This window comes from Leptidea sinapis, chromosome 20, assembly GCF_905404315.1.
Source record: "Leptidea sinapis chromosome 20, ilLepSina1.1, whole genome shotgun sequence".
Classification (NCBI taxonomy): domain Eukaryota; kingdom Metazoa; phylum Arthropoda; class Insecta; order Lepidoptera; family Pieridae; genus Leptidea; species Leptidea sinapis.
In genome coordinates this window covers 10,901,627-10,921,102 of record NC_066284.1, presented here as the reverse complement: position 1 = coordinate 10,921,102, position 19,476 = coordinate 10,901,627, and the positions used below count along the sequence as shown (strand labels likewise).

General features: G+C 32.9%; 1 protein-coding gene across 5 annotated transcripts in view; it reads left to right on the top strand.

Annotated features, from left to right (window-relative positions):
• LOC126970141 (zinc finger protein 135-like) overlaps positions 1 to 19,476 on the top strand; it is a 147,744-nt gene that overhangs the window by 86,958 nt on the left and 41,310 nt on the right. For 4 of the 5 annotated variants that reach the window (XM_050815885.1, XM_050815883.1, XM_050815884.1 and 1 more), the window contains one exon: positions 17,739 to 17,970. In XM_050815885.1, coding sequence (XP_050671842.1) covers positions 17,739 to 17,970 — 232 coding nt within the window. Of the gene's footprint in view, positions 1 to 12,624; positions 12,707 to 17,738; positions 17,971 to 19,476 lie in introns of those variants that run through there. The other variant, XM_050815886.1, reaches the window with a different exon arrangement.

Genomic DNA, 19,476 nt, shown 5'->3' with positions numbered 1-19,476 from the left:
TCGGAAACAAAGATCCATATTCATCATATAAATGCTTGCACCTACCGGGATTCGAACCTGAGACCTCTAGCTTAGTAGGTAGGATCGCTAACCACTCGGCTATACAGGTCGTCAAAGTATATATAAGTTGGCACATGCCAGTCTGTGATATTATGACTCCCGAAAGTAATGGACTGATTTTTATCCGTTTTTTTATATGAGGTAGAGATATTCCTATAGCGTAGAATCGACATGATATTGTATGTAGGGGCGGCGATACAAGATGGGTACCTTCAAAAAAAGTATGTACACCTTTCTTAAAGGTCGGCTACGCTCCTGTGATTCCTGTGTTGCAAGAAAATGTGGGCGGCGGTGATCACGTGAAAGAGAAGAAGAAGCAAAGGGAAACTTTACAGAAACGCTTTTTATCTCATTCTCTTACAGCCTAAAACCCTAAAACCCATTCTTAGTTGTCTCTTTCACTGCGTCAGAAAAAAAAAAGAGATATTTTAGTTTGAAAAATATATCAAACAAAACAAGCATTCTTATAAAGTTGACATATTAATAATTAATTATCATTTATTATCTATAGTTATCATGTATATATGTACATATATTGTATATTTACTCTGATATTTCTTTGTTTCTTATCAAACAGCCCTGAAGGTGCGTTAGCCCTTTCAAAGACCACGATTATTTATATCGATATAAAAATGTCATAACCGTCCCGGCGTTCATCATTCATATCGAATAATTATTTAGAAGGTTACATTCATATAATATTTCCTCACGTTATTATTCAATTTGATGACGTTTTTTGAACAGTCCGGATTCTGATGATAAAATTAGGGCCCCAGGTTAGAATTCTGGCATGTGCTCATATGACAAGTTTTATAGCCTAAACACATGATCGGACTTGGTGCAGCCGATCCATCGGCTGCGGTTTCATAGCGGGCCATATTCAATGGTAGGTATGTCGCATTCTCCATCACACCAAATTATTATTATTACCATCTGAACCACACCGAGTACGACACCGGACCAATTGGTGCAAGGCACCCACCGGTCCGTCCAATGGCCGGACCATTATCGTACTAAATTCGACCATGTGTTAAGGCTATTAATGTTTTGTATTTGTCATTGAGTTATCTTAACAAATATGCGTAACACGAGAGCATGAGATCCGTTTGTAAGAATGTTTGGGTATGTGAGATTTTTTTTTTAATGAAAATAAGGGACGAGACGAGCAGGACGCTCAGCTGATAGTGATTGATACGCCCTGCCCATTACAATGAGTGCCGGTAAGGATTCTTGAAAAACCCAAAAATTCTGAGCAGCACTACAACTGCGCTCGTCACCTGGAGACATATGATGTCTCATTTGCCCAGTAATTTCACAAGCTACGGCGCCCTTCAGACCGAAACACAATAATGCTTACACGTTACTGCTTTACGGCAGAAATAGGCAAATATCACATATATACAACTTGGAGAAATTTGAAATAGACTTTATAGAAAAAACTGCCTAAAGTTTTTTCAACAGGCTAAAAATATATTTTAGAAGTGGCCAGTAAATTTGTATACAAATTGTAAGTAGTAGGTATGTTTAACATTTTTTCTGCCCGTTACCCACATTAGAAATAATTTCTTACCCGCAAATACGAAATGAATGACGAAATTTTGGCCCAGATGTGGTCATATCAATATATCAGCACCTTACGAAAATGCATTAAAGTGTATTTCATTTACCTTTCCTCATGTGTATACTCATTCCGTTGAAGGCATAAAAATAAACACCTAATATATATATAATTCTCCTGTCTGTAGTTAAACTCATTCGAAACGGCTTGACCGATTCTCATGATATTTCGAGTGCATATTGGGTAAGTCTAACAATCGGACAACATCTATTTTTCATCTCCCTAAATGTTAAGGGTACACGCCAATTTTATTTTTTATTTTTTTGACATTTTTTTTTAAATCTGTTTTGATTATGAGTCAGTATTAAATACAAACAACATCAAATTTTCACCCATCTACGATCAACAGTTACTTTTGTATCGCGATTTTAATATCGGCAATACAACGTTTGCTGGGTCAGCTAGTAATATAATATAATATAGAGACTTATTATAAATACATTTGCGTGGCTATTTTTAAACCAAATAGTTATGTATTCTGAATGCGATTTCTATTGCATAACGATTGATAAAAAATTCTGCACGTACTTCAATATCTTCCACAGTTAGATTGCCTCATATTTTTATACTAGTATGATTGCAAAATCAAATGGTACAACGATAAATGCGCAATGTGTTTCTTATGCGCATGCGCACTCTTCGTATATTTATTTATGAAACTGTGTAATAATAGCTATTTTTTTTGAGTTAAGGAAGATTGTATATTTATTGGAATTTGTTATGTTTTTAAAGTGATAACCCTCACTTCTAGGATTAATACACAAATAAAATTTGAAAAACAACAAAATTTTATGAACGATGCGGGACTCGAACCCACGACCTCCGGCGTTCCGTGCCGGTGCTCTTACCAACTGAGCCAACCGTTCGAGTAACGTATCGTCATAAAATCTTGTTTAATTTGTTCAACTCTCATATAATATATAAAGTTATCTAAATGAAGGTCTGAATATTAAATAATACAGGATTAATACACAAATAAAATTTGAAAAACAACAAAATTTTATGAACGATGCGTGAATCGAACGCACGACCTCCGGCGTTCCGTGCCGGTGCTCTAACCAACTGAGCCAACCGTTCGAGTAACGTATCGTCATAAAATCTTGTTTAATTTGTTCAACTCTCATATAATATATAAAGTTATCTAAATGAAGGGCTGAATCTATACTAATATTATAAAGCTGCAGTGTTTGTTTGTTTGTTTGTTTGAACGCGCTAATCTCTGGTACTACTGGTCCGATTTGATTGATTCTTTCAGTGTTGGGTAGTCCATTTATCGAGGAAGGCTATAGGCTTTTTTTTTTCAAAATTAGGGATCCGTAATAAAATTGCTATTTTGTAACACAAGGTGTAAAATCGAAAACCTATTTTTGTGTGCGCTGCAAAAACTATTGACAATAGAACAAAATGATGTACAGGCTATAATATAGGCAATATTTTATTACTTATAAAACTATCGCGTGAATTATACTTTATATGGCAAAACAACGTTTGCCGGGTCAGCTAGTATGAAATAATACATACTCTAAGATCTAAATTGTTCCAATTCGTGTGTATTTATTGTAAATGCCACCAATTATAGACTGATTTTTATTATTATTTTTGATATAAAGCTACCTTAGGCACGTCTTAAGAATAACTCGGATATTTTTTCCGATGGCATAGAGGAAAACTACTTAATGTAACAAATATTTGTTTTTTCATTTGCTTGTTGTGGCACCTCTAGGTATTCAGAGCACTTACAGATTTCTTTAGACTTTTACTTATATTAAGATTACTTTTAGTGCAACTATAACTGGTCCTAAGAATTCAAGAACCTCATTATACCTTGACTTATACAAAAGAAAAATATATAATATTAAATTTTTTATTCAATTTAAACATCTTAAATGACTTCTTAGTAAAATTTATTAAATTTCACTTGTATCAAATGCTATAGTTAGTTCGAAACTTAAATAAAAGGCTATAAAAGTGGAGGTAAAAAAATCTCGTATATCAAAAAGAAATACTTAAATAGCGCGGAAAAATTACACGCAATTAAATAAATTAAGAAAATCATATTATATATTTTATTAATTAAGGTCAGTGTTATGACCGTTTTAAACCTAACATAATAATATATGCGTCTAGATAAAGTCTCTTGCTGTTAGACAACCGATAGATAAAAACAGGCCAGGAATATTAGTTTAGTGTGCGTGACAAGCTACGTCTTACACTTGCGATTTGTTTCACACTTTTTGTATGTGCTGTGATTTCTCTGGTGTTGCAAGAGATTGTGGGCGGCGGTGATCACTTAACTACAGGTGACCCGTACGCTCGTTTGTCCTCCTATACCATAAAAAAAAAAGTTCACGCAGCATTGCTCAAAGTAGAGGTTAGTTCTAAAGTGGGGAGGCTCCTTTGCATAGGATGCCGGCTAGATTATGGGTTCCACAACGGCGCCTATTTCTGCCGTGAAGCAGTAATGTGTAAGCATTACTGTGTTTCGGTCTGAAGGGCGCCGTAGCTAGTGAAATTACTGTGCAAATGACATCATCTGTCATCATCATCACAACATCTTCTGTCTCTAGGTGACTAGCGAAGTTGTAGTGCCGCTCGGAATATTTGGAGTTTTTCAAGAATCCTGAGCGGCAATGCACTGTAATGGGCAGGGCGCATCAATTACCATCAGCTGAACGTCCTGCACGTCTCGTCCCTTATTTTCACAAAAAAAGATCTATTTGACTCCATAGGACTTAATTTAAACTTTTCAAGCTTAAGAATATTTATTTGTTTAAATTAAAACTTGAATACTCGAACCTTTCATTAAAAAGTTCTAACAAAATTATTATCGACAAATAATTTTTATCTCGAGTGTAATATACTATAACTGTTAGTGAAATATATTATGGAATTTATGACTCCTAAACATAGCTTAAATATATATTCATAAATTATTCTTCCCTTATTTTCATTTAAAAAAAATCGACGTTTTCATAGTCTATCTAGACGTATCAAAGTTTAAAACTATTACATTACTCAGTAAATTTGTCTCGTATACTCGCTGTAATAATCTTCAACATTTTATTTATATTCCTTTCATATTGTTAGTACAACAGTGAAATGTTTATACATAATTAGATAATATGATTATTAAGTAAGCAACGCGACATTATGTTATAAACGTGAAATGTGAAACTTCCTTTTAAATTACAACATGGACGCCGTGTTTACACTCGCGTGTGTTTGTATGTGTGCGTGTATCGCAAAAGAAATGAGGTTATCTCATTGCATTGTCATTGTGGAGCATTTTATTGCACAGAATAAGTCTCTTGTACTGTTTAGGGTTCCTTACCTATAAAACTAGTCGAGATCATGGTATTTTTATTGATTATCGATAAGCGTGTGTTATACGTTTAAAAAAAAGATGTGGTGTCGTGGGACACCAGGTAGGAACGAAGTTCCTTCGGCTAATGTAGAATCGACACAATTTGTAAAAAAAAAATGTGTACAATTTTATGTAGGTTTTCTTGATTTATCTCTTAAATTTTGCAGATTAATTTTTATTTAAGTACAGAAAAGTATTTAGAAAATTCAGTATTCTAGGAAATAATAAATTACGTAAAATAAAAAAAATCGTAATCCAAATTATCAATTAAAATAACAAAATATGTCTCTTTATTTTTGTTTGACAACATAAAATTACATAGAAATAGAAATAAGTACAGAAAAAGGTATTATACACTACTACGCGCCTGCGCACGTCTCAATTAACGGTTTTATTCCACGGACTTTTTCTTACGGTTTTACTATCACATTTGTTTCAGTTCGGTCCCGCAGCAAAATCCCTATCTCCTCCAAGCCTGCCGTAAGGAACTTCGTTCCAATAAAATACTTTTAAGAGTACTAAAACGTGTGTACTGTATTTGACAATAGGTTTTTGCGTAAAAGTAACATTTATATCGTTTACACGTTTTTAGAGGAACTACGGTTGACAGTTGTAGACATAGTATTTGACATTTCTACGTTTCTGTCAAGATCACTGTGCGTTGTAAACGTCGCTTCATTGTGTCTTCTACCGCATTTATCACGGGAAGTGTTCCAAAGACCAGAAAATTAGGATATAATCCCCACTATGTCGGATGTCTATCGTTCCGGAACTTTTTTTTTGTACAACAGAACTATGGAATGAACGTCCTTGTGCGGTGCTTTCATGACGACATGTCGTGTGTACCTTCTTTCAAAAAAGCGCGTACATCTTTTTAAAAGGATGGCAATGCCCATGTGATTCCTCTAGTGTAAAGAGGCGGTGATCACTAAAAATCAGACTTGATATGTCAGAATGTCCGAGCCTGTACTATGGGAGCGAACAATAGTACCTATATTTAATATTTCAAATAACTTCAATTCATTCGATTCGAATAACAAACCACAAGTCTATAAGATCATCTTCTTATGAGGAATTTAATTCATTATTCGCTGTAATACTGTTTTTGGAAAATATTAATCAACTTTTTACTATTTTAATCACAAAAACTAATTGATAACTTAATATATGGATCAACTATATGTTTGTGCAATAATTTTTATTAATATCTTAATGATTTCTCTATAGCTTCAGTAGTCTGTGGTCTGCGGCGAGTCACTCCGTTTATTGACATAGGTCAGTGTCGGCACTTCATTACGCTTTTTATTTTTCTCACGCACACATACAAATATACCCGTTTGTGATTATTGGCTTCAGAAATAGCTACGTCACTATATCGGCGATTCTGTTTTGACTTCTTATTAAAAGGGCCGGAAACGTGATGATAGAACTACGGTCAAATGTAGTTTTAAATTAAATTTCGTCGATTTAACTTTGTAGTTTTTATATTATGTCATTTTAATGATACAAAATACATAATATGTGAAAGTTTTTATTGGCATTGGTTGAAAAAAAATTATAAATAATTTTTTCGCAACAATTTAAAAACGGTAAATGTAAGACAACAATGTTTTTTTAAATGGTCCTACAACTTTTTTTCTCCAAATAAATTACTGTTAAAATCTTAAAATAGCAAAAGTTAAGCTACTTTTGTTAATTGCTAAATGAATCTAAACTTTGATTTTATAGGTTATATTTTTATCGTTAACAAATACAACTGAAATTCTAATGATTAAAATTTGAATTGTTTTTTATTTGAAATTTAGATTTGATACATTTGCGGCTTATGACATACAGTTCACTGACAAACAGACTGACGGACTGACAGTGTAGTCTTAGTAATAGGGTTCTGTTGAATACCCTTTGACTGCGGATCCCTAAAAAAAAGTCTTCATTAAACAAGAAATAAATTAATAACGTGCAACCTATGCAGCTTACACACCACATTCACAAACATCCTAACCGCCTTTGACTTTTTCGTTAAAATTGATCCTATTGTAACGTGATAAGGTTCATTTTTGTTTGGCATTTATAAAGATATGGTGTTTATTTTAATTTGAGGAAGTGATTCGTGGGCGTTTGAGATCGTTATCTTGATAGAGACAGAATCGATTGTCTCTTTCGCACTGTACAAGCATATTTTCCACATTATTTTTCAAACACATGAATTCCGTTCTGAGCTTAAATCAACTGTGTTCCTTATTTTGAGGGTAGTGAAATTTTTTTATGTAAGTTTTCGCATCATAAATATTTAACTAGTTTCTTTGAAAAATAAAATTATACGAGTGTTTTATATTAACTTATAATGGCTATGTTCGAATCGGAATCTAGTACATCTAGTACCAAAGATATACTATGTTGGAGAATGTATTTTCCTTAATTTGTGCGAGTTTAACAAATTTAAATAAAATACTCTTCAAAGAATTAAAACGCGTGTAATTGTAACAGTGTTAAAGTAAAATGCACTTCAAAAAATCGACAATAAATTAAAACACATGACATATACAAAAATTTATTTAAAAGTAAACTTCTCAGTCATTTAACGTTTTAAATTCAATTTTTACATTAAATCGTACAATATCTTTCGTGACATAAGTGTACAGGTGACAAAGTATCAATTATCAAGTTATCACTTCCCGTCAAACCTATTATTAACTGGCAAAAATCCTGTTTTTAGAAAGGGGTGAAAAAGTAGCCAATTAGTACGTGTGAAATAATTAATTTGACTTGCTGCGTTCAATTCTCGTGTTTTAGATAAATAATAGTAGACATTTAATCTCCTATTGTGTCGGTTTATAAAGGTTTGTGTTGTATTGGTGTGTCGCATTGCGGATTATTAATAAACATTTCCGTTTAGAGCGTATCTGCATTTAATTATTATATTAATTTTCGATTAAACATCAACTCTCTCTTAATATTGTACATTGAAATATATTTCGCAAGTGTATTACTTCAGAAAATTAATACAGATAGACTTCATAATTAAAAGTCAATAATTGAATCAAAGCTGTAATGTATTCAAAAAGAATAGTAACCTTCTGCGTCGAAGAGCTTTGCGTACGTAGGCTATATAATATATTATATATATTACTTGATAACATTATATTAAAATTAAATATCCATTATTTTAACTGCAGGACCATTATAGATGTAAAACTTAATTTTCAGGATCTTGATTGAGGAGATTAAGTCAAATAACATATTTTTATTTCGTTTATTTTGTATTTTTTGAATAATCATATATTTTCAATTATCAAAAATTGAATTGCTAGTTTTTATCTTGGCTAAAATATTTATGACATAATGTCGCATGTTGGCGGAGTCAGACCCCTCATAACATAAACGCCTCACGTGCGTAATATGTAATTAGCTATTTATTCTTGTAAAGTTGACGTATCTGTGAGGTTTTAACAATCAGGATTAACTTGTATATTTTTTAATATTTGAAAATATTTCGTTTCTTTTGGGAAATAGTTTAACAAGATTAAAGAGTATTCAGACAATTTTTAATAGTGATTGTGTTACAACAAATCTTGGGTGGTTTTCACCTTTTCATTTTATACCCAACCCCACCATAAACCAAACCAACCGGCAGTTTATTTGACAAAGTGGTTGTGCGCAGCAAAAAGTTTCTTGAAAAACGCGCAGTTGTGGAATTCTTGACATCAACATGACGGTAGTTGTCAATTTTGTAATAAAGATCAGGTGGTTGTGAATTTCGGCTGCCGTTATAAGCTTGATCTTGGGGTAAAAGATCCTACGCTACTTCCTGTGTACAATATTCTTAAAAAGAGTAAATTTTAAGTCAATATAATTTTTGTATGAAAGTGGCATAATATATTTCGTTATGCAAATAAGATATCCTTGGACTTGCCGTAAACAATGTATGAATACCAAAGGTAGATAGCTTTTATTTTAAATTCTTATGAATTATTGATTTTAGTAACATTATTCGGTGTGTAAGGTCAGAGGTCAGGTTGACACATACATTATACCTATTTTCCATTGACGTACAATAAACAACTATAATCACAATCACACTCAAAATTGTCTGAAGCTAACCCTGCCGACGCGTCTATTAAGCAGAGTTTTCTTCTAGTTGTGTTTCGACCGCGCTTTGAATACAACGCCTCGCAATGATAAAGTGTTCAGTAAAAACTATCCAAACAGCATAACCAAAAGATTGAGTGTCGTATTTCAGGTAAATGCAACAAAATAAGGTGATAATTTGTATATACAACGCCGCTCGGAAATTTTTTGGCGACCTTTTAATAGGCAATTGGCCTATGTATTTATTTTACGTGAATGCTATTTTCGGATCATTTAATATTTTAAAAGACTGGTCAAGCGTGAGTCGGAAACTAACAAGTACCTACCATCTTAGAATGAGATATTTTTTTTTATTTGAACGAGAGCCATTTATACCTAAATTTATTTCAAAAAAACTTTTCCTGTATTGAGATATAACCCGCTGACAGACGGACGCATGGGCATTGTCTGGCTATTTATTTTTTTATATAAATATATTACATTAAAGTGATCTCCTACACCCTCAAAAAGTGATGAAGTGCGAACTTGCGGAAGAGGTCCTATTCCGTATGAAATTTAGTTTTAAGTTTTTGGGATCCAACCATCTGACAGCGATATCAGTTATTAAGCTCTAAAAAAAAGCCAATATATAACCACATTACAATAAATTACGTATAAAAGGTAAAAAATAAGAACACTTCTTTAAAAGTGGGTCAGGAAAAGTCTTAAAAAACAAACAAGCTGTCGCAATATCGGCCAAAGACGTATAAAAAAAGATAAAACTCACATAAAGCGCGACCTCATATAAATAAACTCTCGAAGTGAGCCAAGTTCAGTAAAAATGCGTACAATGTCAATACGTATACGCTTACTGAATACACTGATAATTTATTGGCTATTTTATATCAAAATAATAATATGTCATAACAACATAATAATTTACCAGTGGGAGGCTCCTTTGCATAGGTTGCCTGCTAGATTATGGGTACCACAACGGCGCCTATTTCTGCCGTGAAGCTGGCGAAATTACAGGGCAAATGAGACTTAACATCTTATGTCTCAAGGTGACGAGCGCAGTTGTAGTGCCGCTCAGAATTTTTGGGGTTTTTCAAGAATCCTGAGCGGCACTGCATTTTAATGGGCAGAGCGTATCAATCACCATCAGCTGAACGTCCTGCTCGTCTCGTCCCTTATTTTCATAAAAAAATGTCGTTTCATGTGATGTAAAGTTAGAAATTTTTTCATTATATTCTGATGGGACTTTCACTGCCAGATAGTCCATTGATTGCGAGTTAATGTGGTGTATAAAATGTGTACAGTAATATTTAAAATTAGTTAGATTCAATAAATAGAATAAATTCCAAGTAAAATCAGACATCCACTATTGTTCACCTTTTAAAAAACATTGGCAAATCTTTTCACTCTCGTAAATTCCTGCCTTCCCCGACTTAAGGTCTTATATTCTGTGTGTATGAAGATTAGGTGGAGTTGACAGTGTTTCACCAATTGGACTATCAAGGCTCTAAGCAAGGTCTTCCCAATAGTCGTCTGTGTTGTCTTGAACTCTAAGTTTCACTTCGCTCAGGGTCTTTTCAATAGTCTTCGCTACTAGACAGACCGCTCGGCAACAGGAATATTTAGTCTTCAGCTGTATGTTCTACTTCACTCAAGGTCTTCCCAATAGTCTTCGCTACTGGAGTGACCACTCGTCACCACGTGTGTTGTCTTGAACTCTAAGTTTTACTTCGCTCAGGGTTCGCTTCAAAGACTACTGGTCTTCGCTTCTGCAATAACCGCTCGGCACGAGCTGTGCTTATTCTTAAGCTGCAAATTTCACTTCCACCATTTCACCCCACGCCACAAAGTTAAATGTCATCCTCACCATTCGAATGCGTTCCTCCATAGTGCGATTTTCAAGGAACTTTCCTCAACGTGCAACAAAACTGGGTAATAAACCTTCCTGGGCGGTATTTACAGGACGATAAAATATGGGCATCTTCTAAAAAACTCCGGTGCCGACTATTGGTGGTTACTATGACTCATCATCAACACCTCATCTGTCCTTCAATGTCATATAAAAAGTATAAACATATGAAAAGTCTCATGTACTCAACATTAGCAAAACCAGTACAATTTTTCTTTGACGCAATTAAAAAGGTAATATTCACTCATTAGTCATACTCACAAGAAGTGTTTAAAAAGCGATGAAATATTCAGAGGTTGTAATTTTTCCAGCAAATTGTCGCTACGAAGCGCTTAAGAAGTCTATTAAGAAGAATGAGGGAAGTCTTGCCGACCTGTTTAATGATAGCAAGATAGTAATTAGATTCTTGTGAAAGGAATATGGTAAAAATATTAAAACAGTCAAATTTATTAAATGCTTTAAGCAAATCTTTCTTGTTAACCTCTATAGGTTAATCCAGCCATATGATATGAAACAACCTAAGCATTCCAGGCTTTTGATGCTCATCAAAATCCTCTAATGTGGCAATAATAATAAGGAGGAACTTTATCGTAGCAAAATATCGTTATACAAAAATCCTTTATTCCTTATGATATTATAAGGAATCTCATCTAGGAACCAAACCTAAGACCCCGGTATCACGGAGTATCAAAAGCATAAATTCTTTACAATTTCTTCATTGCGTGATCCAAACGTCTAGTTCCACTTTCTAACACGCGTGAAAGGGCTACAACGTTGGCCGATGAAAAGTGCACAACATATTGAAAAAAAAAACTTTACAGTCAAAATTATATCAGTTATTGATATTAACCTAGATCTAATACTTATTACAGACTACAAGTTACTTAATTACAAACTTTCTGGAGATTTGAGTTCAAATGAAAATTAATCAAAAATAATGAGCCTAGTGGAAAAGATAACAAGTAATATAATTTTTGGAATGTTCAAGTTTCTATATTTCTTAAATTTTAATAAAAATAAAATTTTCCAGTTAATATTATCATGTGTGCATTTGTGGCGTTCGTCCACAGTGCGGTTTTCAAGGAACTATATACCACAAAGCTGTAGGATGAGCTTCCTTGTGCAGTGTTTCCGGGACGATAGGACATGGGTACCCAAAATAATAAAATGCGTACACCTTGTTGCAAGAGAATGTGAGCGGCGGTGATCACTTAACACCAGGTAACCCGTAAGCTCGTTTGTCCATAAAAAAAGATAATATCAATGCCTTCATGTTTGTTCCCATGTTTTATTAAATAATTTGTGATCCCATCTCTTTCAGCATACTTAATTAAGATATTGTCGTATTGTTTTCAAAATAAAAAAACACTCCTGGTACCGCATACCATAAACATGAGTCTAATAATTATATGTTTCAAGCTAATAAACAACACTTAAATTAGAAACAAATCTGGATTTTCCTTGTTATTTACTGAAAAATAAAACGGTATAACAGGAAGCTGATAATAATATAATGTAAAAACATTAATATTATAACTGGCTCGGTTTTTCCTTAATTAGGCTACAAAAATAAATCAATCATAGCGTTCAGCGACATTGTTCTTAAGTACACGTGTAATTTGTTGTGTCAATGTGGAATTCAATGTTTTTTCAACATGCATTTCTTCCGCAGGTGATAATTTCTCTTAATTTTTTTTTTCTCTGTGGTAGACCACACATAATTAAAAAAAAAGAACCAACAAAAAGAAACTATTACAGTTCTGTGGGTTTACCGATGTTTCTATATATTACACTGTTATTAATTATCTTATTTCTTTATTTGATTGCTATTTTTTGCTATTAATGATGAGCTTTTACATAAAATTTCAGTTCTTAAAATATTTTTTAATATAATTGTTGTAATCTGAAAAATAGCAAGATTGGGTGAATTTAATTTAAGCATTTTTTTTAAATATCGTTGACAGTAAATTTATAATATTTAGTTGTTATAAAATATTAGTTATCTTGTATTCTAGGTTTTTTGTTGGTAATATTTGACTGTGGCTTAAAGAGCAATAGCGTCGTATTTTCCCAGTAATTTTGATGGCCTGCAGTACACAGATTGCGTGCTGTAAGTCGTTTCTTTGCAATCGCAAGAAACTGGGGGTTTTCAATAAATATAGCTACGTTTATACGATATTTGAGATTACCGTTCTTCCGTACTGTAATGAATATTGGTTCTAAAATTATTATTGCCTGGAAGAAGACATGAATATATTTTTAATAATGTTACTCCTGTAGGCTGTTAGCACGCGAATCGTTTAAATATTGAAATTCGGTAGTAAAATCATAATTCTTTGAATAATCATTTTGTAGACTGTACTATAAATACAATATAATAACAAAATAAATTTCTGATTATTATTTGTGGTTTAAGACATTTATTGTTCCATTAATTTCGACTTAAATGGAACTTATAGTTTATTTTATAAAAAGTGGGTAACAAAATTGCATCTCAAATCGTACAGTAAATATAAGTAAAGAAATATTTTCTAAAAATTATAATACCATTTCATTACAGCTAGTTCACTAGTTATCTTGAGAATAAAAAAGTTATACGACAGTAAATTCTAACCACTAATTTTAAAGAAAATTAATCGGATTAAATCAAAAACATCTGAATATTTTATTCCCATGGACCATGGACATTCCCGTGCACTTTTGGAGGAGGAAATTACAGAGAACTAAAACCCTGATTTTCGAGTTCTTTTTTTTTAGAGCTGCACATGTCCTTATTGTACTGATAATTTTGCCCGCGCTAGTTTGTTGGTACTTATGTTGTCTAAGAATTTTAGGCATCTGTTTGAAGCCTATGACGTTTAAAGCACTTATTGAATTACTCTTACACCTACAAAAACAAATATAAAATAAAGCAAAACAGACAGATACTTACAGATAATGATAATATTGAAATTATTTGAAAATATTTTTATTGAAATGAAAACTTCTTAAGGCCCATAGTTGGTGACCACATCTCCATTAATAATCTCTCCTAAAAAGTTTTCACTTCAAAGATAAACTTCTTCCTTTTATAGAGTTACACTTAGATAACTTATATGTCTAGATACAGCCTCTTGCCAAAGCATGACAATAGGCTAGGTTTATTACTGTAGTGTGCATGATAGCCACGTGCAGCGTGCGTGTTGCTGATAATAGAGGCTTACAGTTCACTGCTATTCTTTCGCCGTGTTCACAACTGTCACAGTGTATGTAGACGTATAAATTGTCTAAGGAGTTAATAATGAATGTATTAATACTTATAGTTTCTACTCTTGACACAGCAGTCTGTGTCAGAAACAGACACAAACTCAGTAGTTTGCATCAATTAAAATAAAAACACATCTGAATACAAATCAAATTATAACAATAAGAGGTCATAAATATTCCGAAGTGCATTTAATTCCGCCATTTCTGTAGAACTTTGCAGTTTCTTTGTGGTGAAATTATATGGTGGCCTGTTAGTTCTAACACCCGGACTTAATGTTAGCAACACATGAACTCATATTTTCCTACGTTATGTGATTTGATTATTCTTTTCTACACAAATACGAACTAAATATATTAAGTAGATTTATTGCGTTACAGGAACTGCATTTGTTACAGATAAAACTTTATACACAAGCCTACAAACTCAACTTTTATAAGTTTATATAGATATGTTCTTTAAGTTAAAGAGAATTGATTTATATATTGTTATGAACAAAAAATTATCGTTGATTAAATTATAGTAATAAACTTAGCTTCAAAATAATATATTTTTGAAGTGGAATCTTCTTTTTTGGTATCGAATTTTGGTAGAGGAAAACTTATGGGTTCGCGCAAAGGATTCTTTTTGACATGCTCATGACGTTTGGTGTTTGCGGCAGACTTAAGGACGGCAATGCTACTGTGATTCCTTTGGTGTTAAAAGAGAATGTAGGCGGTGGTGATCACTTGACATCAGGTGATCAGTACGCTCGTTTGCCCTCTTCTTCCATAAAAAAGACTAGCGACGCATAGTTTAGCGGCTTATCTATACTAATATATAAAGCTGCAGTGTTTGTTTGTTTGTTTGTTTGAACGCGCTAATCTCTCGTACTACTGGTCCGATTTGAATGATTCTTTCAGTGTTGGGTAGTCCATTTATCGAGGAAGGCTATAGGCTATATGTTTTTTTTTTTTCAAAATTAGGGATCCGTAATAAAATTGCTATTTTGTAACACAAGGTGTAAAATCGAAAACCTATTTTTGCGTGCGCTGCAAAAACTATTGACAATAGAACAAAATGATTTACAGGCTATAATATAGGCAATATTTTATTACTTATAAAACTATCGCGTGAATTATACTTTATATGGCAAAACAACGTTTGCCGGGTCAGCTAGTATGTATATATAGTTACACTTGTACATTCTATATACCTACTCGACTGCATCATATGCCTTTTTTTGTAGATTTTGTTTTTGATAACCATTAGTTTAATTGATTCAATGGAGAAACACTGTACGGTGCAACAGTGAGTAATTTATCTAATTAGGTATGTGATAACGTAGAAAAATTAAAGACAAAAACAAAATATTTCACAGTCCAATATTTCCAACATTTTAATTGATAATAAATATTTAATATTTTTTTATTTATAATAAATATTTTTTTTTCTGATATTCATATATGCATTATGCTATACATCGTGCAGTGACAATAATTTATACGGCACAAATTTTTTGATTATTTATTAACAGTTTACGAATCATTTATTAGAGGTTATTTGTTTATATTTGAAAAATCTTTATTATAACCTAATTTATTATATTATGCATGCTAATAATGTAATTTAAATGATTGAGATTCTAATTTATTTAAAAATTCATAAAATGATAGTTATTCAGTTGTTTTGAGAATTCACTTATATCGGCAGTCCTTAGGACTGACTTTGTTTATTATGTTTTCGAGTTTTTATCAAATAAATATTTCGTTAATTATGGGGAATGGATTTGCAAGCACGTTACCTATTGTGCAACAGTAAATCAGCACCAGTGAGAGGCTCCTTTACACAGGATGCCGGCTAGATTATGGGTACCATAACGGCGCCTGTTTCTGCTGTGAAGCAGTAATGTGTAAACATTACTGTGTTTCGGTCTGAAGGGCGCCGTAGCTAGTAAAATTACTGGGCAAATGAGACTTAACATCTAATGCCTCAAAGTGACGAGCGCAATTGTGGTGCCGTTCAGAATTTTTGGGTTTTTCAAGAATCCTGAGCGGCAATGCCGTATGGATTATGGGCAGGGCGTATCAATTACCATCAGCTGAATGTCCTACTCGTCTCGTACCTTATTATCATAAAAAAAGCAAAGAGGGTGGAAATACTGCATAATAAGAGGCGGGATCGCCTAAGTAAAAATTGAAATTTAGTTTAGTATGAAACGTGCAGTCATTTGACATAAGTTTGAATTGACAATTATAGTAGTAATTACAGAATGGCGATTGGCGACGAAGTACTATCCGGCTAAGTTTGAAAGCGAACAGTTGCATATAACGTAGTGGATTTCGGCTATCACCAATTTATACAAGATTATAGCCGTCATCTGTCAATCTATCAATGTCTGCACGTTTCATACTATCGAGAGAATCGCTTTTTTCTTAGAGAGTTTCGCCAGGCTGCACAATAGATTTTTTTTTCTCAATTCAATGCTCAATTTGATTATTTGACAATTGCGACTATTAATCCGCCATCTTGTGTTTATTGATTGCTCTATAGAAAATAATACATCTGTGGTGCCGAGTACTTTGTGATAAGAGATTCCTTGATGATTTCATGACGTATTACGCAACAAGAACAAAATAACAGAAACATCATTGTAAATCGAATATTGTGCCTAAGACTTCCAACTCTCAGCTACTCAAAGCCATCAAATGTATGTTTCGACCTATGTTTGTGAATGTATCCAAGCTTATAATATTTGGTATGTGTGTAAAAGCAAACGATACTTTTTTTATGAATACTTTTTATGAGAACTATATAGTATTGATAGAACAGACAGATACACATGAGACAGTAAGAGCACAAAATTCCTAACTAAAATTTGTTTTGATTATTAACCTAACCGTCGCATTATATATCAAATTGATAAAATTTAGTTTTCTTTGATATAATCGTTTTTTTTTAAATAGATCGCCATCTATTATCAAAATTTAAAACTAAAGTGATGATAGGCCATAAACAACTTCTGCAATAGATCAACAAACGCCTTTGAGTACGGAGTATGCTCTAAGATTAAAGGTTACTAAATCGCAGCACATTAATCCACAAAGTAGATGTGTGAGGCAAAAGGCTTCTATTACCAGTGGGAGGCTCATTTGCACAGGATGCCGGCTAGATTATGAGTACCACCACGTCGACTTTTTCTGCCGTGAGGCAGTAATGTGTAAGCATTATTGTGTTTCGGTCTGAAGGGCACCGTAGCTAGTGAAATTACTGGGCAATTGAGACTTGTCTCAAGGTGACGAGCGCAATTGTAGTGCCGTTCAGAGTTTTTGGGTTTTTCAAGAATCCTGAGCGGCACTGCATTGTAATGGGCAGGGCGTTTCAATTACCATCAGCTGAACATCCTGCTCGTCTCGTCCTTTATTATAATAAAAAATATATGCTTCTAGAAGAACAGTATTAAAATCCCCAAAACTTTCAGATCTTCATGCACAAGAACGCAATGCAAATGCACGCGAGAGAGTTGCAGCGAGGGTTAGGAGGCGAGGTGAAGCCACACCAATGCCAGCAGTGCTTGAAGTCATTCAGCTCGAACCACCAACTCGTACAGCACATCCGGGTCCATACAGGAGAGAAGCCATACAAGTGCTCGTATTGTGACCGACGGTTTAAGCAGCTCAGTCATGTTCAGCAGCATACGAGACTTCATACTGGTAAGTCACGCAACATTTTATATTTATAACGAAAAATTTTGCGCTCGAAATATTTCGTTAAAATGTCTCACTAGATGGCGCTTTTTACAAACTTAATTTTTCTGGAGTTTGGTCCTCTGCTGTAACAGTGGAAAAGTGCTTAAAAGATACTTCCTGAAAAAAAAATGGTATCATGAGATTAATGGCCCTATGTACCCAGATAAATTCGTGAGGTTTTCGCAGTACTTATCTTTCAAAAATATTATGTATTTGTTCTATATTAGCCAATAAATAAAAAAAAAACTAAATTTTGTAAAAAGTCGGATAAAACTGCATTTATAAAGACAATCTCGCTCTATAAATCCAACCAAAAATCACTCTGACTCAAACTTATGATCTAAGAAAAAATGTATAGAATTGTACATCGAAAAAAAATTGCAAATGGTAAATTGCATCTGAAATATAAGCACCCAATATATCTACAAGAATCTTTATCGATTGGTCATAGCTTCGATAGATTCATTAGTATTATTGTAAGAGACAAGAATGTATGTGTGTGATGATTTTTCATCAACTATCGCGTACGCTCGCGTGGATGCCTCAAATTTTTGGAAAAAAAATCACTTAGGTTTTACGTGTTTTGGCTGTTGTAATATACCAAATAACCTTAACTCGTCATTATATTAATAAGTCATGCAACACTGTGGATCATTGTTAATATATGTTGCAATTTTCGTAAGGATCCCTATTTTATTAAAAATAAAACTCGCTGGCAAAATAGCTTTATATACTTAGGTGAAAAAGATATTTAAAATCATTTCAGTCTATTTTACGTTTATGTCATACAAAAAAATTGTTTTTCATAAACACCATTCAAATGAAGACAAGTCCTTTTCTATTAAGTCGCGTATTTTAAATTAATTAATGTCATAAAACCTAAAATATACAATTAAATAACATAAATGTCCTCAAATGGATGAAAAATTAATTCTGAAAACTTATTAATTAAAATAATAATAATTTACGTTATCTTTTAATTAAATTATACAAAAAACAATTAAGCAAAGCGCGTACCTACTTTAAACATTATAAATATCTACTAAACTTAAAGTGATATCAAAAAAGTTAATGAAACTTTTTAAATGTTTCAAAAGGGATGAAACTGTGGAAATTAGTGAAATATTTCTCTTCGCTCGGACAGTCTTTGTCTTGAAATTCTAGGGTTCCGCAATCGCATTTAAAAAGCCTTTTATATTTCGGATTAATATTTTATTATTATTATTTACATTTCACTTTAAATATTTTTTATTTACTAGTTGACCCGACAGACGTTGTTCTGTATATAATAAATAAAATAATGTTTTTTTATGAATTTGTCAATAATATATCATAACATCAAAAATTACTTCGTAAAATATGCACCCTGCTGTCGTAATGAAATTGTTTCACAGCAGAACTGTCAAACCGTGCGTCAATATTTTCTCTCATAGAAATTATGTATGGACACATCAAAGGAAAAACTAATTT